The sequence below is a fragment of the Aulonocara stuartgranti genome (assembly GCF_965226115.1).
Source record: "Aulonocara stuartgranti genome assembly, chromosome: 9".
In the NCBI taxonomy this organism is placed as follows: Eukaryota; Metazoa; Chordata; class Actinopteri; order Cichliformes; family Cichlidae; genus Aulonocara; species Aulonocara stuartgranti.
The window spans coordinates 23,870,366-23,897,322 of record NC_138960.1 but is presented as its reverse complement, the minus strand read 5'-3'; the positions used below and the strand labels follow the sequence as shown (position 1 = coordinate 23,897,322).

Here is a 26,957-nt window from a genome sequence, read left to right as displayed (position 1 = left end):
ATTCGGGGGTGGATTTCAAAATGCTTTGGATTTGCAAAGAGCCTGGTGATATTGCAAAGGTAGTCACATGACAGCACATTTATTTCCTACCCATTTGTGACGCTACCCATCCCGCTCAATGACTGGCAGGTGAATTACAACAATATCTAGTCTCCCTTTTGGATAGTGGCTGCAAAGCTTCAAAACAGAGTGCGCACGCACACACGCACACACACAAAGAGAAGCTGCTCTTTCCTCTGCTTTCACTTTGACAACTTGGGCTGCAGTTTTTGGAAGCAAGCTTAGTCACAGCAAATTGGATAATGCAGTGAGGGTTTTATTTATTTGCTGTAGTTGGAGGACAAGAAGTTTGCTTTTTCTGCAAAACCATATTGTTTCAATTTCCCCCCTCCGACACGACCACCTTCCTCCTCTCCATGTCCAGTGTCTAGAATCCCTGGTGGCTGCACGCTGAAATAGCCTCATGTTTATTTAAACTTAGAGGGGCAGCAGTTGAGCGCCTGGTGCCCCATTCATTTTTCTGTGGTGTTTTCTTATAGCCAGCCAACCCCGGAGCCATTCATCAGCTGGACTAAGTGTAGCTACAGCACGGAGGGCTAAACAGCACTTCACCACAATGAGTGTGACATCAGCTCTCCACACAAACCAGCGGGTGTGTCAAAGAGAAGCACAATTACAGAGGAGAAGGAGAAGGGAAGAGGTGGAAAAATGACCGTGAAGAAATAAAGAAAGAGAGAGAGAGGAAGAGGAAGAGTGGCAAAGAGTGTCAGTCATGTAGCTTCTAATTTTGGTTATGGCTCGAGCACTACTTTGTTCCACCACAGGCTTTTATGCTACAAGCATGAGCAGGCTCAAGATAGACAGAGAGACTCAGAAGAGCTATTGAATTAGCAAAAACCACACTCACACAGTCACACACACACTAAAAATATACTACACATAAATACAATGAGGAGGAGAGACTTATGATAAAAATAAAAAACTAAAAACTCCAAGTGGTGATGAGTATATTTGAAAATTCTGTGTCATGTATTTAAACAAGTACAGCCCTCCTCCATGAATGGCTTATTTTGAGCAATCTAACGTCCTTATAAACGTTTCACAAAAGAATTCGTAGCTATAGTAAACTATTTCAAAAACTATCTATTCAAACGTAGATAAAAGACGAGGATTTGCATACGCAGTTGAGTGGAGAGCACAACAAAAGGAAAGATCAAAACCAAGGAGGAATGAGAAAAAAGGAAAGGGAATTGGCAAACACCGATATCCAGCTGTGCCACAGTGAATCAAATTTATATAAAAAAAAAAAAAAAAAAAAAAAAAGGCAATATGAGCCACAGCCACATCACCTGCAAGATAAATAGATGGGAATTAATGAAAGGAAAATTAAGGCAGAATCAAAGAGAGGCCACGCAGAGCATAAGTGTGTATATATCTATATATAGATCTTCATTTATTTTAATATTTAAACCCACTAAAAGTTGTAAATACAACTTTTGAATGAAAGGCACAGGAAAAATCAGACAATGCTGATATAATACTCAAAAGAAAAAATATATTACAGTACAAAAAGAGGACAGTTAGTTACGCATGAACAAATCCTTCCAAGTTGACCATCCTCCAGACTCGGGGAAACAGAAATACAGCTGACACAACAAAAGAGAAGGGGGTTCAGAAACAAAAATCCATTAGCCAAACTTGTCTTTATTGCTTTTCCAAACTGGCAAAAGGTCACATCAGCTCTCCAGGTCTCAGAGAAGGCCAAAAAATAAACAAACAAAAACAAACAAAAACAAACAAAAACTGCTGTGCTTTCTCCTTTCCCCACAGGTGGAGTGGCTCACTTTTGATTATTCGCCTGTCTGTTGACTGTGCTACACAACACTCCACTGGGCATCTGATTCACAACATCAAAACAGTTGACATATAAAACATATGGAGCCAGAGACGGGTTTATTTGATTTTTTTTTTGTTTTTGTTTTTTAAAGAAAGATCTCTCACAATGCATTACCAGCTGATCCTACGCTCATTACGCTTTAATTTGTTGGCCCACCAAGTGTAAAATCAACCCAACCTCTAAGTGGTGCCGAGTGTTTAAATATTCAGCAGACATTTCTGGGATTCAAAAAGTGCAGGTCAGAAGCCATTTCTGGAGCAAAGAAGTAATTTGGTTATCTTCATTGCTTTTTGTACCGTTGGCTAGATGGAGCTTACTGAAGTCAACATTAGTGGGAGCATAGCACAGAAGAATTCATTTATAATTACAGATATTTAAAAAAAAAAAAAAAAAAAAAAAAAAAAACAGAATCTGAAAGAAGAGGCCACTACTATTCACTTTTATCAACTTTGGAAAAAAAAGATTTATCCTATCAAGATGCTAACAAAGCAGAGGGGGTTTTGTGACATTTAATATGGCTAATTTATGCCTTAGATCTGCCTAGAGTTTTGGTTCTTAGGAGAGGAGAATCAGTATGCAGGCCTGACAGCTCACATAAGATGTGTGTACACATTGAAGTTTTTCTGGACAGCTCTGGTGGGGAACCAAAAATATAACTCTGTACTGCTTAGAATTCCTAATTTTACAACTAGCCTCTTTGGTATAGGCAAATCTGCATCAAGAGACCCACCAATGTCCAATTTGTATCTTCTTTTTCCTAAAAACAGCTGTCTCAAGCTCACTGGCCCCATTAAAAGGGAAAGATTTGGGGGGGGGGGGGTGGACAGTCCAGGATGATTGCATCAATTCTATAACTTTGAGATCAGGTGATTGTTTGGAATAGCAGGGAATTATACTTCTACAGACATCAAGGGTTTTCCTTTCGTCCTGCATGAAAATGAAAACTCCAAACTTTCTGTTTATCCTCTAAACTTGATGCAGCCTGGACTTTTCTGTTGCCAGACGGCAGATTCATGCTACTTCCACCTTCTCTGCAGCAATGCTACAGAGGGGGGCAAAGCCATGGCACAGCAAAAAAAGGAAGGAAAAAAATAAAAGAAAAACTTAAACTTGGATTCAGTTTTGAAAAGAACAGCAAATTTAAACAAGAGAAATTAGTGTTACGATCAAACACAACAGTTCGGATGGACTGAGGAATGGCAGGAGGATCGACGTGGTCGGGGCTATGTCATGTTGCCGCGGCCACTTGGACGCTCTGGTTTGTGTAAGCCTGTGTCCAGTGAAGGATGCGTTTACCAGAGCCCTTTCTCATCTTCCCATCCCCCAGAGATGGCTGCCCACCCTGGGTGGGGAGAATTTACCTCAATTCCCTCTCCATCCTGGTTCTAACCAGAATTTTATAGCGCCACATTCCTCTTTTACACAGGAGCAAAGTAAGGTAAAAGCTACAGCTTTGAGAAATCAGCTTTGAAGTTTGATTCTTACCCTTCCTGATGCAAGAGCTAACACCTTCCAGCTCCAAAGCATAAAGGAGAACAAATGACATCATGAACAAGAACCAGGATCTCAAGAGTCCAGAGCCAAAAATACAGAATTCAGTCTCTCATTGCGTCAGGCTAACGCCGACTCCATTCATTACCTGGCCATGGCAGAGGAGGAAGCGGCAGCTAGCTGTGTGAGGTATTCGCGCAGGTCCTTTGCTGCCTGAAAGCGGCCGTAACGTTTTTTGGGTTTGGTGCACTCGTCCAACAGAGCCTTGAGTTGTCCATCTTTGGCTATGTGGGCAGGCGGGTCGTGGAGGAGACCTCCAGTGGTGCCCCGCCATGTAGCATACCGTGACAGCAGGTTTTGACATATGGCATAGTAGTTGTGGTCCACAGTGACCCTGGAACAAAGAGAGTCCTTGGAGAAAGACAGACAGGCCTCCCGGTCGCACTCCTCAAACCGGCTCTCGTACCACACGTCGTAGTTTTCCGGCTTGTCTGCAAGAGAACAGATACACAGGTAAATGAATCCGCTGCTATGAAAACGTAATAACAGCATTTAGTTAAAACAGATTTAAAAAAAGCATCTAGTGGATCATAAGCTTTGTTTTTCCCCAGGTGAATGTAATGAAGTGAGGCTGGGTTATGTGGGCCTTGCAAACCTTTAAGAAACTCCTGGAGCTATAAAATCAAGAGCATTTTTAATCTTTTAGCATTTACACCTTTATTGAGAGTGATACACAAACATGAAACCTGGGGGGGTTGTTGGGTAAGTCACGCAAAAATGGTTCAATCTTTGCATTCGGGGTATTCTGCTAAAGAGCTCCCTCAGATCTAGGCAGGCAGTTTTAGATGAATTCTTTCCTGGTGTAGTAAGAGCATTTCTCTTTCAGCAAACTTGTTTTTTCGAAACTAAAGAGAAAAACTAAACTTGAAACTTTGGTAATTACAGTCAACTGTTCCACCGCATCTGACCGTGAAGAATATTTATTTTTTTTAGTTTGTGCAAATTATTACCCATGAAATCAGCCTCAGCAGAAGCTGACAAGACCAAGGTGCCACTTTTGACACCCCACAGGCCCTAATGCGAAATACTATTTTCAAAGCCCAGAGGCAAACAACTCATCTACAGTTTCATTTGACAGAAATGAACCACTTTCCAGATTTATTGAGCAAATAAAATTCTTTCTCCAGCTCATTTCACATTGCTTTTTTTCCCCCTTTAGAAGATTGTGCTGGGAAAGAAGGGGGCCAAGAAAATAACCTGGAATGACGAGAGAGCTATTGGTTTGTGCATTAAAAGCCAGATCAATAGCATGGTGGGGAGGGGGTGGGGTTTGGACCCAGAGGATGCAAACACATAATCAGTCTATCAGCGATGTAATGCACTTCTCCTCTGGCTCATCAGTACAACTCAATCAAACATCCAACTCTGCCCTGTTAGCAAGGGGCCTCCATGGCCCCCCAAAGAGGAGGGGCACATCAACCTCAATCAGTGTGGGTGATGAAGATGGATATGCCTGCGTATGCATATACCGCAAGCAGGCGCATACATATAAAGACGTACACGCCAAAGCAGCAAGGTGAGGTGAAAGCAATTAATGTTTTGGAGCTGGCCATGCATCACACCTCAGCACTGATTGACAGATGGCATCAGGAGAATGTCCTGTTCTTTTACCCACACACACACACCTAAAAAGAAGAAGAGAGCAATAGGTTTGTTCTCAAGGACAAAGATGAGCACAGCAAAGAAAGAAGAAGAAAAAAAAATAAAGTACTGAGACTCAACTAAAGGCTAAAAAGAACTACGAGGTCTATTTACTTGCACCTCAATGCCTTCAGTTCTCTCCTCCTGCAAGCTCGAGTGTAACAAAGCTAGAAGATTTCCAACACAAACTAAATAATTTCCAATTCAAATGAGTGGAGAGCAGCACATGAGGTAGGCTGCCTAGCCTCACTTGTCTCCTGCATATCTGGTACCTTCCATGTTAAGGAGCTCAGGCTTGACTTGTATACATTCTCCTCACACCTCTGGCTTCACTGGGCTGCACTGAGAGGGGACATTGGGCCTGAAATGCTTGTTAGCGCGGCCTTACTAGTTGCATTCAAGAGTACGAGCCGGCTTTAACAATGTATGCCTGTGTTAGAGTGCATTATTGAATGTAAGAGAATGAGAACGGCGGTGTGTGTGTGCTGCTGCATGTGTTTGTGTTAGCCAGCGGGCGTCAGGGAGAAAGAGAGAGTGAGTGAAGTGTGCGTTACATTATACAGCATGTGTTTCCAAAAGCCACTAGGGGTGAAAACATCCCCAAATGCTATAAACTCAATGATGGGGAATGGCTCCTTTCGCACCACTGGACTGTGCAAACACAGCGCACAGCACAACTTCAACATAGCATGCGTTTTATCTCGCCGAAACCCATCACATCAATATGGATGCCCCTAATGAGAGGGTGGAACAGCACACGGCTTTCTGCGTGTTTGATTTGCAAATCAATTGGCCTTAGTTTAGACTGATGAGATTCGCATCACACTCCTTAGCTCGCTTTCAATCTCAGGCTCTAATTGTAGGGATTGAATTCTGTTTGTCGGGCCTTGGGAAGTTACCGTGGCTATTTCCTAGCGCTGTCCAACACATGGCACTGACCTCGTAATACTCATTATCGCTGTCGTCCCTCTTCGTCCTGCTGCGCCCCGGCACTTGGCACGCACACAAAGAGATTCAGGCGCGCAAACATGCAAGAAGAAAATAAACTTGGGGCTTAAACTCTGAATAGCCAGGGTAAGCAGCTTGAGATGTCAACCTCTAAATGTGTCGGCCAGACCAAGGGAGTCTCAACCTGGATTGTGCTTTAGGGCTTGCAAAAAGGACTACTTGTGACAGGGCGGAAAATTGCAGGTTTTGGCACCAAGGCAAATATACACACTTTAGTGTGGTGCATTGACATATCGTATTATCGCGCACCAAATGAGGGAAAAACTCAAGGGGCAAAAACTCCAGGGCATGTTGGAGTACCTTCCCATGTTGTACATCAATTTGCAGTTTTCTGGTGTCAGATCTTGTAATTTGGCAAAATGGCACTTTATCTCAGGATAAATTCATCACAATACTTTCGCCTACAGCTAAAAAAGTGCATGCATACACACACACACACACACACACACACACACACAAGCTCATATCTGTCACAGGGCATAATGGTGGAATCTCAACACCCAGCGACACAACAGTTTATCACTTTAATAGGATTTCTGCAGGAAGGGACAAATCTAAGAGCCTTACTAGGTGGCCTTGCCTCTCTCTGTAGTGGCCCCTAGAAGGGGGACAGAATTGTAGGAAACCGCAGCACTGAGCGTGTGATGTATAACTATCTCTGTCCTTGTTATGAGGTTTATTCTGAGAGGCAAAAAAAACAACAAAAAAAAAAAAACTAGGGCAGCGGAGATGGCTCGTTATCCGAACGATCTTAGCTTTGATGGGGACGTGCGCGTTAGAGGCAGAAGGGGTGCTGGAGGAGTGTATATTCTTAGAAGAGAGGAGGCTTCGAGCATGCGTGTCCCTTGAGGCCTTTCCTCAAACCTTCATCACTTCCTCATAAGCTACAGTTTGCGGGTATAGTTCTGACATCAAATGCAGTGTTTTCTAGAAAATACAAACTGTGGACAGCGTTTAAAAATGTAAATATAAATGTAAATAACACCCTGTAAACACCCTGTAAAGATGAGCAGCAGTTCTTTATGAAGTGGTTGTATTTAAAGGCGTCAATGCATACATGTTCACGAACAATGACTTATTGTCATGGAAACTGTAGGGACAGACTGTGAGGCATTACTCACAGACTTATGGATGTACATGTCTGTGTACACATACACACAAAGTGAATGTGTGGAAATTTATTGGCAGTGCCACTCACTCTGCTTGATGAGCCTTTTGTCGGCCACAAGAACGTTCTCGGCGTCGACAATGATGACCTTTCCGTCACGTGGGCCGACCGCAAAGTTGTCAAAGCTGACATCGAGCAGGTACAGGGCGAACTCAAAGTCATTGTTGGTAAGCTGCTCGGCAATGTCCATCAGCTGGCGTGCCAAGTCTACCCTCTTCTCCCACGGCGCATTGTAGAAGCTCCACAGATCCTCACCTACGTAGTTGACAGCTACCACGCGCCCACATGCTCCCAGGTACTTGGCGAACGGCCACCCTTCATCTGACGGAAAGCTCTGGGAAGGAGAAACAGATGAGCGTGGAAGACAGTTTATTTTAAAAAAAAGAAAAAAAAAAACAGATAAAAGAAGTCAGGCTGTGTAATGTAGTTGGCTGACAGAAAAAAAGAACCCAAAAACAAAACAATAACAGTGGCTCTGAACAGCAAAGGTTAACACATGAATTGGAAGAACCTTCAAATATTCAGAAAATATTTGTTTAACTTGCACACGAATCGGCTTCTTTAACACGGACAGATGAAACAAAAATCCCAAAAGGCAAACACAAAGATTCTGTGTGCAGCCTGAGGTGATGTTTTATACACAATTCTAAGCACAATAGCTGAAAATCTGCCAAGGATCACGTGGGTATAACGGATTAAATTTAATAAAAGCAAAAGCCAGTTTGTGTTAAAGCCCTACAGCTATGAGTTGATGTACGCCGCTATATTCAGTGGTTCCAGAGAACTGATAGGAGATGATTTGTGGTAACAGCAGTTAGCAGGAAAGCCTTATGTGTTGTGATGCAGCTGTGGGGCGATTTAAACTGCTGTGTGATGTCGACTAACTGAGTTAATGCAGCTTGGGCATGCTGACAAGAAATCGCTGTGTATTATAGGTTAAACTGATTAATAATAAGGTAATACCACCAGATGAAGGCGGTACTAGCGCACTAGAGCCTAATCTCTCTTGGATTTATTTGCCTCTGCTGGGGTCAGATATGCATGTGTGACCTATCATCTGCAATTGCCTAATCAAGTGGTCACATTGGTACAGGCAAACACATACACAACTGTGGACAGTTGTACAAACGTACGTGAAACTTAAATGAGATAGGCATGAAGCGGCTGTATCTGGCAAATGTTGCAGGCTGCTGGGGGACTCGAATCTCTAAGTCTCATTACCGCTTCGATCTCCCTCCATGAGCTCTCATGTCTCACACTTTCCCTGCATCCATTTCTTTTCTCTGGGGCCCATTTCTTTGTCGCAGGCTGCCACAATGGTCAGACAAATTAATAGAAAATAATAGAATGAAAGCCTGTTTTTCTTTTGTTTCGTTTTTTTTCCCCCGCAGACACATGGGTATTGCTGCAAGCGGTACGCCCTCCACCCTATAAACCCGCTGCCATAGGACTCCATCTTTTATAATAAACACCCGTCCATATGCTAGCCTAATGATTGCCTGCATTTCCTAAGTAACAAATCTCTCCTGGGTTGCAGTTTTTGGCAGGCAGCCGCCACATGGACACAGACTGAGAATTGGGAGCACTTGTCTTTCACAGCAGCCTCGGTCGCCCTCCCTTTCTGAAACCCAATCGCACCTGCGATAAGGCAGGGAACACATCGTGACACTGCAGGTAAGGTGTGAACTACTATCAGTGTTGCATCTCACTTTACACTCGAGGTAATTCAATACTTTACCAGCTTTCAATTTCTGTCATGAGGGTAAGACGTTAAATATGCATGGCTGCCCCAACTCTTTAAACTTTAATGAAATACAAATTATTTAAAAACATACATTTTAACCCCCTCCATCCTCCTCCTCCCGCACACCACGTAGCTGCTATCTCAAAGACAGCAGCTGGACTCCTGCCACATGGAGACTGTGGCACTGGGAGGATGCAAGTGATCTGGAACCCAAAAGGCATTCAGGTGATGACTATGGTGCGATTTGCAGCTTTGCTTGTGTGCCACTGACTATTTTTGGGGTGTTTTATTTTGAACACTCTGCAAACTATGCTGTGCATGATGCAATGAAGTCAAGGCAATTCTAAGCCCAACAAAGTCAAGTAAAGCAGCGATGACTCAATGTGACGAATCCAGGCAGCAGCAAACTTTTTCCAGCCTATCAGTCTGTTAAGTGGCGTAAATCTATACCTTAGGTGTATCTCTTGTTCCCATCAGTTTTAAGAAAGAGCCACAAGCTTGACTGAAGGACAATGATAAGTTGCATGCGGTGTAGGTCGAACCCATTTCCCTGAGGTGACCCGATCAATCGTGGGCCAGACAACAGTCTGTCCATGAAGCACTACTTGCTTCTTGCTGCCTTGTCTGTCTGTGCTCATCATCACTAGACTTGGCAGTGACTCACCCAAACTTCTCCAAAAGCCTGTGCTTCAATAACCTTTGTCTAGACTTTTAGATACAGCAAACTCGACAAGAAGAGAAATTAAAGGAAGTCCATCACATGCTCAGAAATGAATGATAATGGTGGGCTGACTGCACTCTGGCTGGAGGGGAGACAATCCCAGGCTACTGAGATGCATTTGCCACTGGGCTAAGAGAATTAGGATTAGAGATTTAATAGGCTAAATATCTAAAATGGCTTTCTAATTTCTGAGGGTGGTATATAAAGATTAAGTTGAAGCTTGATCAGTTAGGGGGTATATCCTTCTTAGGCTCGCCTCCCTTTGACCCAAATTCAAGCCTTTATGTTGCTGCAAACCTAAGCGGCTCTCTGTCACAATGACAAAACTTGCCCTGTCCAACATTATGACTAAAACCTCCTTTGCCAAGCATCAACCTCTTCTCTCACGCCTGCAGGGTGGATGGTGAGATGTGGGGTTGCGGGGCCAGCCTGAGAGCCAGAGAGCGGAGAAAAGAAGAGAATACGATGGAGACAGCAAACAGAAGAGACAAACAGAGTGTCTTTCACTTCTACGCTCCAGTAGACAGGAGGAATAAACCAGCAAAGACCTGCCTGCTAAACACATCTCTCTCTTTGTTGTCAGGTTACAGCCCTGAATAGGAGGAAAAAGTAGAGCGACAGCAGATGGGGGGGATGGCTGATGGGAGGGAGGAGAAGGATGAATGCCCTACGGCTACTTTCATATACTGTCAACGGCTGTTATTAGAACGCCTTCATGTCTGTCTGGTCCTCGTTCGTGGTTCTTAACATAGATGTTGCTCGTTCGCGGTGCTGGAAGGCTCGCTGCGCCACGTCAATTACCTCGGTGCCATTTTTATGAGCTTCCTGTATTTAAATTTTATACACAATAAGTCTGAAAGTGAGAACTACCGAACAGCGTGGGCAGGCACACGAGAGTGGGCACCTGAGCTTTGGATTCAAACTCGCCTATTGCAAGGCTTGATAAATACTCTACGTGTCCCACCAATCATTCTCCCTTAGCGCTCTTTAAACGGTTACTCTGCAGAAGTCATTAACGTCCGCAATGAGGCGTTGAGTGGGGAGGGGGGGATAAATTGGAAAGCCCAGCCTAATATTACATCCACTGCACTATCTCTGAGCAGACCTGGGAGGTACTCTGGTGTGTGTGTGTGTGTGTGTGTGTGTGTGTGTGTGTGTGGTTACTGCAAAGGTAGTGAATTTTACCAGTCGTCACCCAATCATGTTATGCTATTTAAAAATGCTGAGGGTGCAAAACTGCCAATGACACATCCCAGCAACTTTTACTGCTTTTTAAAGTCTTATCACTTCTTGTTCCCTTCACTGGATAAGAACCTTTTATTTCCTGCTTAGCAAAACCTTGAACTTGTAAAACATGGAGCCCAATGCTTTCCCACCCCCCCCTTCCTCCCCTGCATGTCACAGAAATAATGAGCTGGGCTCAGGAGACAATGAAAGCAAGGGTGGAAAACAGACTCTTCTCATTAAAGACGACCTCATAGTGACTTCTAGGCCCAAGTCTGACTAATCTAATCTTTAAGGTTGTGCCAATTCGCCACCGTAGCAGTGACTGGGGGGGGTTGTTGTGCTTTCCACCCCCTCTCTTGTAATACAGACACACTGGCGTTCTCTCGGGGGTAGATTGGATTGGGCTGAAATGTAACAGGGCCACAGACAAATGGGCAGCCTCTGGAGAAGAGGATGAAACGAATGGAGCGAGAGGCACAGGAACACACACCTGCGTCCTGACATCTGCTGACAAAGGCATGCCCTTCTACAGAGCCACTTGGGGAGGGCGTGGGCGTGCGTGTGAGAGAAAGCGTTCAAAAAGAGGCTCCTTGTTTGGGTGTGCGTGTGAGTGTGTCTCCGTGAAACGCCATCCGAGTGCATGTGAATGAGAATATGCAACGTGACCAGGGCTGATAACAACCTCTATTCAAGGGCCGAGTAAACATGAGTGGCTCCCAAGATATTGCCTTGGCTGGCTCGCAGAGAACACTGGACCATCAAACGCGCGCGCGCACACACACACACACACACACACACACACACACACACACACACACACACGTTGGACGCAGAGTTGAGTTTAAAAGGAAGCAGTTGCCTTCATCTTTGCAACCACAGCTACTTTCTGCGTAAAGGAAATTAGTAGTTGCAACCAAAGTGTGCAGCTTGTTAAAGCCCTAAGCCGGGCGTGGCGTAAATTCTCGACATTTTCTGTCTTTAACAAAACCTCGCCTCTTTGGAACAAACAAGCCAGGACAAGACTCGTAAAGAGTCCTGGGATCAAACTGTAAAGTTGATGACACGTGGCGGATAGACACAATCAGTCAGATAAAACGAAAGAGACAGAAAAAAATAACTTTGAACCTCAGTATAACAAAATGAACATTATTCAGTCTGTTTATCAGGGGGGATTAGTGTTAAGAAGGAGCCACATCTGTTTTGCAAGGCTTGAAAGGCAGGAGCTGCCAAGCTGGACCTGGGGAAAAAAGAAAGAAAAAAAAAAACCTATTGCTTTTCTGTGCAGCTCTCCTGTTGCCCTTGTGTGTCTGGAGGATGTTTGGCGAACCCCGTCTGGCATTTTGCTGGCCATTTATGTTTAAAATCCAGTCAGTTAGTCTGCAGTGAGAGCTCAGACACCACAGGGGAACCAGCCTCATCCTAGCACACATGGTGCAACTTCTTTTCCGTGTCGCACGTCTCCCGCTGCTGCATTTCCTGCTAACCTAGTTTCCCCTCCCTCTCTCCCTTTGTTCCGCCCCTAAACCTGCGATACAGGGCAATGATCCCACATGTTCCAGACATCGGATCCAGGAAATGCCGAGTCACGGCACCACACTGAGGAGTGCATACATGTCTGCTGGTTGAGACAAGCCAACTGTGTAGATCTCTGAATTTAGAATAAGCCTGACCTCTTTCTTTATCCAGGCGTATGGTTCAAAGGCTGCAAAGTTACAGCGCGTACCACTGGCAGCAGTCTTGGGGAACATCCACATCCACTGGTGTACAACTCCACCATTCAGAACCCTTATAAAAGAGGCTTTGGAAAACATGCTGATCTGGCTGTTCCTTGGACAGATGGCCAAAAAGTGATACCTTTGTGAAGGATAACAAAGACAACTAATCTCTGATTGGGTTTAATGCATCACACAAGTCTTTGTTTCCCCACTCATAAGACTATACTTGCTGTGACCACCCAAGTATAGTTGGAATTTGGTTTTTTTTGTTTTTTATTCTGTCTGAAAAAATGTGATAGGTTTTTCTAGTGCCCTCACTGTTATTTTGCTACTGTCGAGCAGTCCTTGATCTCAATCACTTGTCTCTTGTCTTATTCTGCAGTCAAACAGACTAACCACACTTTCTTGAACTGAGGCCGGTGACTGAGTTAAGGTAAGGGGTTGGGAGTGCGACATGTAGAGCTAGTGCCACTAGCTCTACATGTCGCCAGCTGCAATCAAAAGTGGTGGATTTGAAATCATGGGAGGGCCACTGTCTTGATACCACCAGAAATACCATGCAGTTCTGCAGGAAACACTGAAAACTAGGCCAATATATTACAGGTAGGGTTTGGTAATTTCCTTCTTTATGTTTGAGTACTCCCTTCCCATGGCTTCATCTGACAATGGACGATGTTCATATTACTGGTTTAATATCTTATTATACATGCTATGACAGCCTTTATTTTTCATTTAAAAGTCAATTAATGTCCATCTAGACAAGCGTGTGAACAGCCTTATGAATATCAGAAATCTTTGCATGTATAAAAACTGAAAGGACTGCTTGTGCCAAGTGGGAGATCAAAAAAGACACTCGGCTCATATGAGAAAACAAAACCAAGACATCGAAAGACTATGCACATGATTCAGTGAGGTACTTCAAGTCTTGATAGAAATGGGTTAGCTGGCTCTTTGAGTTCTGCAGGTCTTTGCTCTGCAGAGAGAATGAGAGCAGGATGAGGAATGAGTGCACAGGACGGCACAGCTTGGGGTTGCTAGTACACACTCCGCCGCTTACTGATAGCTGAAACCCTTTGCCGACCTGAACCTGAGCCACTGCACATGGAGTCACCCCATAAATCCCCTCCGCTGGAAGATGAGGAATGTATTAAGTCACACAGTTTGGCCTCAGACCTGAAGGCTGTGGGTTTGAGGCCTACATCAAGGGTTGTATATTTCAGAGCAGGCGCCAATTATCTCAGGGGCAACCATGTAAGCATACTGAGCAGGGAGACTGCTGTCACTGCCCCTGTACTCTAACCTCTCTACAGACCAGAGGATGCATGAAGAGAATTCCCCTCTACAAAGAGCAAATACACACATATATACATATTTATTCATTTATTCGACATGCTAGAGAAAGAGTCAAACATTAAAAGAGGGGCCTGTGAACATTTCCCTTTACATACAGTGAGCAGTTAAAATGCAGAGAGTTTTAGAACTAGCAGGGGTGGAAATGCCAAAACTGTACAGATGCTACAGATATCCCTAACCTCTTATAATTTCTCTGACAGGAACCAAGTGCCTTTTGCCTTAATGCAGTGGGCAGTTTTATTACTGCAAGCAAACTGATGTGCTGAAAGGCATATTCTTGCTAACATTAGGGCCCAGGCTCTCCAGGGGACAGAGGATAGTAAAGAGCTGCTTGTTACGGATCAATATTGGCCATCTTAAGGGGTCCAGGGAGAGCTGTGAATGACTGTCTCCTGCACTGCAGAACTGTATCTTCAGGAGCAGGGCATAAGATAGGCTGGGGTGCACACTGTAACAGTAGGAAGCTTTGATGGGGGTGTTGAGGGACAAATCTAAAAAAGAAGCTAGTGGGTGGGATGGGAGGGGGGTTAGCCACAGGCATTTACCTAACCAAACACAGCTGTCAGGCGTGTGTGTGACTGTGTGTACTTGTGTGTGTGTGCACGCGTGTTTGGAGAGAGGAAGAAAGAGAGAAAGGATTATGGTAACACAAGCAGTCTGGCTCATTCAAACAGAGGAAAACACCACAAGGCTCTGGCTTGTACAACACACACACACACCCGCGTGCACGCACACACACAGTCACAGAAACCCTCGGTTCCTCTCCTCCTTCTCTTCTCGCCTTTCCACCAGGGCCTCCATCCAGCGAGGGCAGCCAAAAAGAGGGGAGTCGAGCCCAGATAACTCCCCGTCTTATCCTAACAGGATTCAGTCTGTACACAAAGGCCTATAAGAATAATGAAAGGGGGTTTGGGAGCAGTTGAAGGAGGGTTAAGCGGCGTACACAACCTCCTCTCTTATGTGCTAAGAGCGTCACAATCCCCAAGACCCAAAAACAAAGGTACTAATCACAGACTACCAACTTAAATACTATTTACTGGCCGACCTCAGCCACTGAGCCAGCCTTTGAGACAGAAGGCTCTCACTTAAGCTGCGATAACGTGCAGCGTGTGATTAAATGAAAAGAAATAAATAAAACTAAAAACAAAACAGGTTTTGATCCTCTTTGTGAAGAGGCACGATGACCCAGAAAACCAGACCATAAGGGTTTTCCTGCACGGAAATTATAAAGGCTTAAATTCTGTCGATACTTTGCCAGAGCAAGCATATGCTGCAAAAAAGACATTTTTTTTCCCCTGCATAAACTGAAATTTTTTTACAATCCACATAAATCTTAAAAAAAAACAAAACAAAACAGTTTTTCTACTTGTTTTTTTCTTGATATTTGCACGAAACATCACAACAACCTGTCTATAAACTTCAATATTGTCTCCAAAAAAAATTCCTCATTTCATTTCTTTTCAACAGCAAATTGTAAAAATAATTGCTTCTGTGCAACAAATAAGGTTACATGGGAAAATTATGTGCATATTAGTCAAAAAAATAAAAAAAATCTCCCCAACAAGACTCTTGGAGCATGTTTTAAAACCACACCACCGTTTTAAATTTACAGTTATAGTCATTTAAACTGAGGGATTTAAATTTATGTTACCAACACAAAAATAAATCGAGGTTGTGCAGGTCGCAGCTGAGGTACCACATTTGCCTCACGTTGTGCCAGGAAAAACCCCAAACACAAACTGTTTATTCTGGCTTAGCTTCCTAAAGTGACGGAACATTGTAATGGATTATGCAGAGCTTCATTAATCAGCAGCATACCAAAGATGCATCCCCCCCTCCATTTTTTAGAGATTCAAACAAGCTACTGGTGTGTTTGCTCAGAGCTGTGAATGTTTCCTTCCATATTTGCATTAAAATGTTGCTGTCAAAACTGTTAGGAAGAACAGGAGATAAGGTCATCCATGTAATCTCTCCCCCTGATTTAGCATCAGTGTCAGAGTTCTTGGGGAAAAAAAAAATACAGTGTTACGTGAAAGGAGCGTGTCTCCTTGTCAGGTGGGGCCAGAGCGTCGAACGAGTCGGTGGATCTGCGAAAGGTGGGGAGAGACTGTAATAGAAAAAGAGGCAGAGAGAGCTGAGAGGTGGGGTGTCTGGGAGTGCACAGATTTGAGTTTAGAGGAGATGAGAGCGCCACTGACTGAGTTAACCCCACAGGCCTGTCACATCCTATTCTCAGCTCCACTGAGCAAGACAGGGCTGAGGACCAAAAAGGGTGCGAGTACAGTCACATGCTTCTGGCAAACTCGCTAAGCTTAATGATTTGGAAGCGAGGACTAGGCTAAATTGTACTAATTTAAGGTTGGGCCAGATGTACTCCATCAAACACAACCATCACCTGATGAATCGGTGAGTCATCTAGCCGCAGGAGAGACGGCAAGGATGGCAAGTAAGATTCGAGCCATGGAAATGAGAAAATGAATTACTCGCTTCTCATGCAAACCGAGTTATTGTTGAATAAGAGGTAAAAATTAAACAGCATCATGTAATTCCGCCGCTTGGCAAAGAGACAACCCCTTGAACAAGCAGATTTATCAAAGTAAAAGAGAAACCTTTCCAGGGTAACTTAAACTGCACCGCTAAGAGGAAATGAGGGGAAAACGGATGAAACTGGATAAGACGACTCTCATTGCACAAGGATTTTTCCTTGTTTGGCTGTCGTCATTTTTGTCTTCCAAAAATATTTATTCCCCAAAGCCAAATTGTCTTCCACGTGACAGAAAAGTGGGGGTGGTGTGTGTGCGTGCAGCACACAAGTGTGCACTCATAGACACCGAGAACACAGAAAACACATTGTTGGCCAGACCCAAAACAACACAGCAGATTGTTTCCCACTGACAAAGAAGGTCTGGTTTCTCATAGTGAATCAGGGCCGATTTACTGCCTGTGGCTTCAAAAGACTGGAAACAGAAGCCTTTCTAAGAGAGAGTGCAGCTCGCTGAGCAGACAGCAGAAATGTTATTCGCATTATTCAACTGTATAAAGCCATAGGAGAGAGAAAGGGAAAAAAAAAGATCCCTATACAACAACACTGCTAGCTGATGACAAAAGGAAATTATTTACGCTAAATATAGCAAAGTTGAATTATAAAATGAGTGAGAGTTTCCTTTATTCAACCTACTGGAGAGGTGTTTAACTACAACCAGGCAAAATAAAGCGTCACTCATGACCTGACAGTGATAAATAGTTGAAAAAAGGCCCGGGTTAGATTAAATAACGAGTCATAAAACTCGGCCCACATTCCTCTATATCTTCTGTTAAAGCCTGTCCCCACACAGCAGCTCAAACCTCTAGCAAAAAATAAAGGGAAAAAAAAATAAATAGGTAGACCAAGGTGTTGTAGTACAGCACGTCTTCTGTTCAATCTCTATAGACGCTATTAATTCTTTATGGTCTGCTGCTGCCCAACCTTGTGCATAGGGCCCTTTCAGTCTCACAGCAAATTTTCTCATCTTTTGAGGTTAGTGATGCTGACGAACAGTCAAAGTACTCAGGATCTGCGAGTCTCTGAGAGGTCTCGCACATTTCTTTGTGCGTTATCTATCCCGGCAGTCTGCGCGCGCCATCGGCTATCCTGCGGCCTTGCGCGAGCAGAGACCCAACGGTTCCTTCTTTTACCCACAGGTCACAAGTTCAGGCTGAGATCAACAATTCATGAGTCCTTGTAAACATGTAAAGTCTCCACGGAGCGGGAAGTGGAAGGAGTTGTGGACAATGTGAGTGCATGATGTGTTTGTGCGTGATGTCTTAAACTATGTGTCCAAGATAAGACTAAGGCCGTGGTGGTGGTGGTGGTGGGAGGGGTGATTCCCTATGCCTCTGAACTGAAATATAACTGAAGTGATGGAATTGTCTGCACACGTGTGATGAAAAAGTAGGGGAGGAAGCCATAGAAAGAAAAAATAAAAAAATAAAAAGGGATGTTGTGAGAATAGGGGAGAAAGGAAGCGAGGGGGAGGGTTGAGTGACCGCACAAAGCTAATCAGATTTTATAGATTGACCAGACTAAAAAGCTGATCCCGCCTTTTGTCCTCTGAAATGCCTGGAGGTGTCCAGTAACACATGTGGGGGACAGTGAGGCGCGCGGGGGGGGGGGGGGGGGGGGGGGGGGGGCTAGTGGTGGAGGTCAAAACAAGTTATTGAATGTCTACACGGGCCAAGACCATTGTTGTTCTGTCCCCTCGTGAGACCCTCAATGCCAAACAGAAATTGAAATTGATTGGCCGCCTGTTAATCAGCGGGTGAAAAGGATGCGGATGCAGAGGAATACGCCTGCTTTGACATCAGGATGACTGAATAAAGGTGGGTCAGGATTTTTCTCCTGACCTCGTGTCAAAGCTAGACGTTAAACTTTTTTTTTTTTTTTTTTTTAAAGCATCCTTTTCATTTCAGCAAGATGAACCGTTTGTTTGGTTAGAATGCGTCAAAATCAAGAATGTTCTAATCTTCCCTGTACCGGACAACGAAGCGTCCTGTTGCATTTTCATCAAAACTAAACAGTACATATCCCAAAATCTTCTTTTAAAAAAAAATTCATAGATAAAGTAAAACAATTTCTTAAAACTGTTTTTTCTTATAGCAACACTGAAATTCACACAGAAAAACAAGTTAAAAAATATTTCACAGGACGAATTAAGGATCAAGAATACTGGCACTGATACAGTTTAGCAGCCCTGCAGAGACTGCTCCGTTCCAGTCACACACAAATGATGACAATCCAGTGGACATAGACTTATATTAAAATTAAAAGCAACTTGGACCATTTACAGATGCATCCTTGAATAATTTAAAACTGCCCTACATATGGTGTTAAATATGCAGCACTGCCGCCAGCCAAAAATCGCCTTTTTCCCCTCTCAGAGCCCACAGCTCTTAAACCCTTCTCCATTCTAAGCAGAAGAATATTCTTGCTCCAAATAGCCGGCATGCAGCCTTGAAGTAGCCCTGAGTTTAGGGAGGACTTGATAGCCTGTCTCAGATCGAGGCAAGAGGAAGGAAAGGGATTCCCGCCCTGTAATTTAGTGGGGGCTTTGTGGGCCAACACACTGTTGCACTGATATTCTGAATCTCCGGGAGTAATCCAGGAGCCGCGTTTTATCATCTGCTCTGAAACCAGCTGCCGCCACGGATCATCTGACAAAGACCTCTTTGTCAGATGATCCGTGCATCTTTATCCAGATGCAACATTTTCCTCGAAGAGTGTATTTGCCGAGCATGATTTAAAACCAAAACAAAAAACAACAACCCTATCAGCTCTAAGACTGCTTTATACCCTGTAAACACGCAGATTTTAAGAAGTTCAAATGTAGACACAGTACCTGCAATACGAGTGGTTCCGGGTTAAATGCCAGCGTCATGAGCAGCTGCATTCTTTCCGTGTCCTTGAGGTTCTTTAGCAGGAAGCTGCCAGAGTCCTTGGTTTCGGCGTACCTGCGGACCACACGGTCCAGCAGTCTCTGAGAGGGGCAGTGCACCAAGTCTGACCAGCCCTCTACCACATCTGGAGTAAGCAGTCGAACATCGCCGTTGATCCGGGCAAATTCAGTCTTGTACATTGCCTGGATGAGGTCACATCGCGGCCTGCCTGTGGCCCTCTTGCAGATTTTCTGGTCTATCTCGGCCAACTCCTGGTTGGAGCCGAGCCGTTTAAGCACCACGCGACGAGTGCCCTCCCTGGGCTCTCCGTACTGCGCGAAGTAAACATTCTTGACATTGAAAACGTCTAGAAACCGCAGGCGACCCCAGGTCTCAAAGGAAACCTGGCCGTTCATGAACTTGCGGCACCAGCTGGTCCCAAAGCAGGCGGGACACTTGTTGAGATTGATGAATCGTCTGTCCGTGAGCTCATTCTTCTGGAAGGACGCGAACAGGTTGTGGGTGTTCATCAACAAGATGACAAACAATCCCACCACCAACAGGAGCTTTAGACAGCGGTACAGGCGGCCAAGTTTGAGAGGCAGGAAGCGCAGCATGATGTGGATGGGTCAGGAGTGGGGTGTTGAGGGACAGGGGAAGAGGAGGGGGAGAGGTATTGAGATGATCGTCAGGGAGCTAACCTCAATGCCTCTCCGTCATGGTGCAAAGGGGAACCTTCTAAAGCGGCAGACAGGGGCGAGGTTGGCACAGCTGCACTGTGCCAGACTTTGGCAGTGGCCAGTGCGTCATGTTCTCTCTGCAGTTTGTATGTAAACTTGGGCGAGCAGTTCTGAAATCAAACAGACAAAGAGACGGAAAAAAATCATTACATGAGGGAAAATATAAAAGCTACACCTTATAATACCAAAAATCCAGTGCCTTGCCTTAAGTAACAGTGGAAAAAGGTTGATTTAATTTCCTTCTCACCCTAAATGCTTACATGTGATCCCACCTTGTAAAACAAAATGCAGCTTCTCTGGAATATGAAATAGTCACACAAATTTGAATTGCTTGGGTCATTTGAGAGATTTCATTACTTTTTGAGCAGAAATGAGATGGCCCACAGCCAATGCAATAAACCTGCCTGTGCCTGTTTGAGTGCGTTCTCTTTGGGAAATCATTTCTTGTATACTCAAAGTATAAGAAAAATAAATAAAAAGGGAAAATAAAGTGTCAGTGATCAAATTAAGGGGAAATGTAAAACATTGTCCGCAAGTATTAAAATAAAATGTCCTGCATTCAGAGGAAGAGTCCCTCAGTGGGCCCTCCCTCTGCACCAATAAAAATATCCATCACTTTTTCTAAGATGTACTGCAGAATAACTTGCCATCTGAATACCTCAACGGTTACTTCTAAGCTCAGGAATCTTGATTTTGTTTCTCTTGCTTCAGATGGAGGAATCTCGGTTTGCATTGTGATGAGAGTCACACCGTGCAAAGTTTAACCTTTGATCAGAGCTGCCCTGCTTCATTTTAATCACGCTTTGATGCGGTTTCTTTGAAAATGGCTGCTGTCGCTAAAATAACGTTTCTGGTCGAGAGGGGGAAAATGAATCTGTATATTTCTACTGAGATTATTAATTTTAGCCAAGAAGGGGGATGGCAAGCCCTATCTGAAGAAGAAAAAAAAAAATCTGGGATCACAGTGAGAGAACAAAGCACTTAGAAAAACCCCACAAGCCCCACTAAAATCTGTCCACGATGAAACCATGTTAGACCCCCCCACCCCAATCCAGCTTTTAGGCAGTAAGTATTTTAAGTCGCTTTAAGAAATACAATGACTCAGACCATGCAAATTAGCCATCCTCAATTAGAGCTCATTAGGGCATGCCTATTAGGACAGCTGACTTGAGAGGGCATGGCTAACGAGCAGGCACAGTAGTGTGATTAGTTTGTGTGTCGATGGGTTCCCTTGCTTTTAGATCGAAGAGGCGGAGATTCTGGTAGGACACGCGGGTTAAAAGCAACAGAGAAAGCGGCGGCTGTGAGAAACGTGGGCCTGCAGCACGCCAAATAAGAGCCGAATGGAGAAGCTTTTACCCCACACCTCTGTCTGGAAATACTTCGAGCTGATCAGGCCAAGTTGCCTAATGTAAAAATAGACCATATCCAAATAGGGAACTACAGAGTGCCACACTGCATGTTTTTAAAAGGCAAAGAAAAATGTTATTCGAGCATTTTTTCCCCCCCATTCTCGCCACACCACGCACAATGTGACTCAACACAGCAATAAGGATATGATTTTTTTTCTGACATAAATAAAGAGTGAGATAATGAGTTACTGAGAAACTTTACACCTGCATTTTCTACATGGGTAAAAACCTTTCAATCAAGCTTAAAATGCAATGATTTTAAGTCCTATGGCGGCATTTTTTTTTTTAAAATTCATCTATTACAACACATTACAGTGAAAGTTGGAGATGCACTGATTTATCCGACAATATCGACCACTTTCACTGTGTGTCTTATTCAGCTTTTCATTAACTCGTATTATTGAACCTGGACTCTTGTGAAATAAAAAGCAGGAAAGCCGTCATTGCCTGGCACAAAAGGGATAATGTATAGCTACAGAGACACACAATGACAAAACATCTGTATCTGGAGTGGCCTTTGGCTAAATTGTTATTTTAAACATTAGACTTACCATTGGCCTCAAATTAACAAATGGTGCATCCTTAATGATGGCAATATTTGGCTGGAATCATCTAGAGAGCACTTCGTGAATATATTGCAAGAGCTACTGATTCTCACATTATCTCATCTCAAGATAACTCAGAAGCGGGAAAAAAAAAAAAAAAAAAAAAAAAAAAAAAGCAGAACAGAAACTGTTTTTTTTCCCCTCCAATTTATTTCTAGACAGCATTTGAAATTAGCTCTCTGAATAGGGGGGGATAAATACATAAGTAAAGTAGGCCCACACTGGGCTGTCTTAAACAAAAGGATTCAAAAGGATGCATGTCTGTGCCTTTTACTACAGGGAGTGAGAGAAAGCTGATTGCTTGAGGGGAAAACTGAATTTCCCGTTGTTATAAAATCTCGATTCAAGTGCCATTTAGCATCTGACACAGGCAGCCATGACACTGACGTGACTGCAAGATCTTGGGAGCAGATATGAAATTTATCTAGGATGAGCTAAGGGCTCAGAGAGGACGAACCATAACCTCAGCGAGGCCAAGAAGTGTTTCACCTCTTCATCCGTGAGAGAAAGAAACAGAGAGCCGGGGCAAGCTTAAACAAACCCTGAACAAGACCTGGACAGCGCCGAGTAATGAGAAGCACAAGCTGGCAGCCGGCATGAAGAGAATACATCGCTTCGTATTCCTTGCCAGAAAAAGCGTTAGACCACAATTACATAAGGAGCATTACCTGCATTATGTTAGTAATCACACAATGCGAAAGGATCATTTTCTTCCTCTTAATGAAAGACAACTTTAACACTCAAATTATTGTCAATGAAACACACAAATCGGCCATCTATGGGTTTATAGCGTGCCACGATTAGCATGGCGCATGAGCGGGTGCAGTTTGAAATGCTACTGGAGTTGAGGTTTTTTTTATAACCTGCTGCTGCTGCTACAAGCACAGTAATAGTGGGAATAAGATGAAAACATTCAGCTTTATTGGGAGAATGACATGGCAATTTAAGACGGGGATCTCTTTCCCTGGTAATTACCCCACTAGACTGCTTCCTCGTGAATTTTACACCTGCAAAACCATTTATTTAACTCCCCTCACTGACTATTGCGGTATGATGGGAGTTATTTAAGAGAACGTGGTGAGAGAGAAAGGCAGACTGCATAGGGCTCCATGGCAAGGTTGCCTACTCAGGTTCTTGCTGAGGGCAAAGTTCACTTAAAGTTCTAAATTAAAGCCAGATGTTTTTATTGAAGGGCATTGAAATTTAAAGCAGTGTTTTCTTTGGGGCAAACCTCACTGTGCCCACAGAAAACAGTTTAAAATTACCCCCCCCCCCCCTTTCCTACCAGACAACCGTCACAGTGCCTCTTCAAAAGATGGGAGGGATGTAGAATACCAAGAGGAGGGGAAAAAACTCTGTTTAGAATAAGCACCAAATTACTTCTCATGATACAGGGCCGCTGCCAAAAGTGGGCTAAGAAAGTTTTTCAGCGTACTCAGTCTACAAAGTATAGCGGTGAGCGCTTCGAAAGAGAAGCAAAGAAAAGAGGGCAAATCAAAGGATGCCTGACTCCTCATGCATGGAAGATGAGTCCCGCATTCAAAATGTTCCAAGTTTGGCAGATGTTAAGAGCCGCAAAATGGCTCATTACTGGGACTGAAAAGGCACAAGATGAAGCAATAGGCCCCATGTTGGCTTAAAACAGAATGACAAAGGTTGAGACAGAGGAAGATGACATGGTAATATTCTAATATTTCAACTTTTATTAAACTTAGATTTTAAAAGAAAAACTCAGATAAAGAGGAGGGGATTGAAAAGGAAATTTCTTTCTTGAATAATCTTTCCTAAAGCTCATTGTGTAAGAACCAGCTTCAGATAATGGTGTGCAAGGGCAAGGCTACTCTCCAGCTAACCCTTTTCTTGACTGCACCTGAGGCTAAACTTCATTATGATATAATGAAGTCAAGCCACACAAGAACATGCTTGATTAATTCCAATGGAAATGCAAAAGAGAGTGCATGGTGGGAAGTGGGGAAAAGGACTGAAATACAATGGAGAAGTTGGTAAAATAGAGAGAGAGAAAAAAAAAAAGATAACTGATGTATAACTAGCGGCCAGCAAGAAAAGAGAAGCTTTGAGTTATTGCTCTTGTGATTGAAATGACTGGAAATAGATCACTTGAATACAGAGCAGCACTTCTCCATCTCTGAATGGATGCACACAAACACACACGCGAGAGCAGCTACCTGCAGGACCGCTGGCATTACCCCCGAATCCTCAAAGCTGGAGGGGGGGAAAAAAAAGTAACCTCTGCCCCTCACCACCACCGCTGCCGCCACCACCGCCACCTCACTTGCTTTGCAATGTGTGGTTCTAGCTGGAGAGAGGAACTACTGTTGCCAGGATTATCGACCGTGGGAGTCAATAATGTTTGATCACAAAAACATTCAGCCGCAGCCGGGTTGCCTCAGTACAGCAAACACATAGACAGTGATGGATAGATACAAATGACAGTAACATTCGCACGCCTAATGGAAAATTGAGTCCTCGGATTATAAGTACCAATTAGCAGCATCCCCACAATGAACATTAGTCCATTCATCTCTGGCCCAAACCAAACACGAGAGGGGTTTTAATGAGAATATCAATAGTATCTGCTTTGCGCCAAAATGACGCAGTTGTTAAGAACACACTGCGAAGACCTACTCTGGATTCCCCAACTGAAAACAGCTTCTCCCTTTTCTGTTTAATTTAAACAGCTGCACGGTTGCACAACCCACGATCTCTCTGGAAAAGTTTGGGGAGTTGGCATGAATCTGAATCCCATGTTAATGCTACTGCAAGGCAAACATGTCAGCCGAGTGAAATGATTAAAACAAGCTGTCAAAGCGAGCTGCAGGTTAAACAATCGGGAAATGCATTTGGATGGGGAGGAAATGAAATCGATTACCTTAAAGACATTCGTTCTCCCACCTTTGTCTGTTTCTCCGTCTGCTCTACAAGTTACTTTATCTGAGACTGATTTGGCATGTCTGGAGGTCAAAAACAAAAATATACTGCTGCTGTGGGAGCTTTTAGGCTGCAATTATGAGACGTTCCCCTGCCGAGCACTCAGAAACATTCAAATCAACCACCAGCAGAACGCCTTAAGTGTATCAGGCTATTTTCATAGTTCCCTCGTCAACTAACCTAGCAGAAAGCCTCCGCAATTAGTCTCCCGATATAGAAAAATTAATTTTAAGCAGCCCGTCCTATTCATTAGACTGTAAAGAGAAATTCCATAGGACTTATTATGAGCTTTGTGTGGAACCAAACACTAAAACTCTTGTGCTAATCTTTTTTTTTTTCCTTTGAAGGAATCAAGGGCAGCAGTTTTCAAAGAAAGTGCAATTATTACTATGCCACAGAAATCTCATGGTCAGATCTATTCATTCGTTTTTTTAATCCTCTCAAAGTTAAGCTTATATTTTAGGTGCTTTTAGGCTTGATGGAGAAAAAGAAACAGGCTCAACCTGTTGTGTTTTTGCCAAAAGGAAGGCGAATCCAAAGCAAACCTGTTGAGATGAAGTGTTTTAAATAGCTTGAAACTACAGTGGGAAATTAAGGGGTGAGAATGGGGGGGGGGGGGGGGGGGGGGGAGCAATGTTTTGTTAAATAAATACTAAAACGTTAATAGCGCCTCCGGCAAACATGATACCTCCTGGACACCAGCGTTGTTGCTGTAATTTAGTATGATCTGCATACAAATAGAGTTCAGGGGCAGCACATTGTCTTCACTCTGCAGTGTATCCATTCTCATCCATTTTCCCCCCATTATGCTTTTTCCCCCTTTTTTGATTCAACATCAAATTGTGCATAGGAGTCTTGCTATAGTCTCTAATGCAAGGCAAATAACGAAAAGATTAAAAACAGCGTGTAATTAGAGGGAAACATAACCACCTATGCTTAGACTGTTCCGCTGCAACTAAAATGACACCACCAGCAGTAATAGCGGTAATAATATGCTTCTTGTCACCGCACAGTGGATGTGGGCATCTGATAAGAGTTTGTTTTTAAAAAGCGATGAGGTTTGTTGTCCTTTTTTGCTTTAATTATCTTTGCTTGATCTAAGGTCACACGACGGACACTCGAACTGTTATGCATCCTCTTACTGATATAAAAAAAAAAAATCAAAACATTGAGTTTTTATTGCTTTTATGGATTTTTTTTTTCTTTATCGAACTGCTCAAAAATAGACGTGTGAGCGACTTCTGCAATGCACAATTTACCTCCTCTCGCTTTAAATAAAAAACAAAACAAAAAAGAAAAAGAGTTCAAAGGCAGCACGGACTGCAAAGAGAAGAAACAACTGTGAAACAAACCTGTGACTTTTCCCCCCTCTCCGGCTTTGTAGTAGTGAAATGGTTAGCGCTCAGCTGATATCATTCTTCAAAGTTGCGGCTACTTACGAGGCGGACGAGAGGGGACTTTAAAACACCGGCGATTGTATCTCAGCCGAAAGCTGCTTCTTCAAAGCTCGACGAAGATCTCTATCAAGCACACTCAAACGGGCTTCCCATTTCTAGCTCTTAGGTATCTAGCCAGCTAGCCTGCTAGCCGCTGAAATAAACAGTTGAGCTGTCGAGTCCTTAACTCTTCGTTTACCGGATGTTTCCGACTGGACGACGGACTCCTCTTTACAAAGGACAACAGCGTCCGTGCGGTGAATTAACGTCCATATCTGTCCGCGTGTTGCGAGTCCCGTCCGCGGTCACGGTATTGCCTCTTTTCTTGTTCTCTCAGGCAGCTGCTCACTCCTCTCCAACACCACAATGGGTTCTGTT

The 26,957-nt window shown here is 43.7% G+C and overlaps 1 protein-coding gene across 2 annotated transcripts; it reads right to left on the bottom strand.

The window, feature by feature from the left end:
- Positions 1 to 1,684: 1,684 nt before the first annotated feature.
- Positions 1,685 to 26,957, bottom strand: dipk2ab (divergent protein kinase domain 2Ab). Of its 2 annotated transcripts, none has more exons than XM_082546258.1 (4): positions 26,496 to 26,957; positions 19,401 to 20,287; positions 7,296 to 7,599; positions 1,685 to 3,879 (listed from the first exon to the last, which is right to left on the bottom strand). In XM_082546258.1, the coding sequence occupies exons 2-4, from the start codon at positions 20,052 to 20,054 to the stop codon at positions 3,533 to 3,535; spliced, it is 1,305 nt and encodes a 434-aa protein (XP_082402384.1). In that variant the 5' UTR covers positions 20,055 to 20,287; positions 26,496 to 26,957; the 3' UTR covers positions 1,685 to 3,532. The 2 variants fall into 2 exon arrangements, with proteins under 2 accessions (XP_082402384.1, XP_082402385.1); XM_082546259.1 differs by having other exon boundaries at positions 26,583 to 26,957.

What these genes read in the sequence shown, in the direction of transcription:
- dipk2ab (XM_082546258.1), bottom strand. Translation starts at nt 20,054, where the DNA reads ATGCTGCGCTTCCTGCCTCTCAAACTTGGCCGCCTGTACCGCTGTCTA. An exon ending in CGGAACCACTCGTATTGCAG is followed by an intron (nt 7,600 to 19,400) that starts GTACTGTGTCTA and finishes TCTCCTTCCCAG; the next exon opens with AGCTTTCCGTCAGATGAAGG. An exon ending in CAAAAGGCTCATCAAGCAGA is followed by an intron (nt 3,880 to 7,295) that starts GTGAGTGGCACT and finishes GTTCTCTTGCAG; the next exon opens with ACAAGCCGGAAAACTACGAC.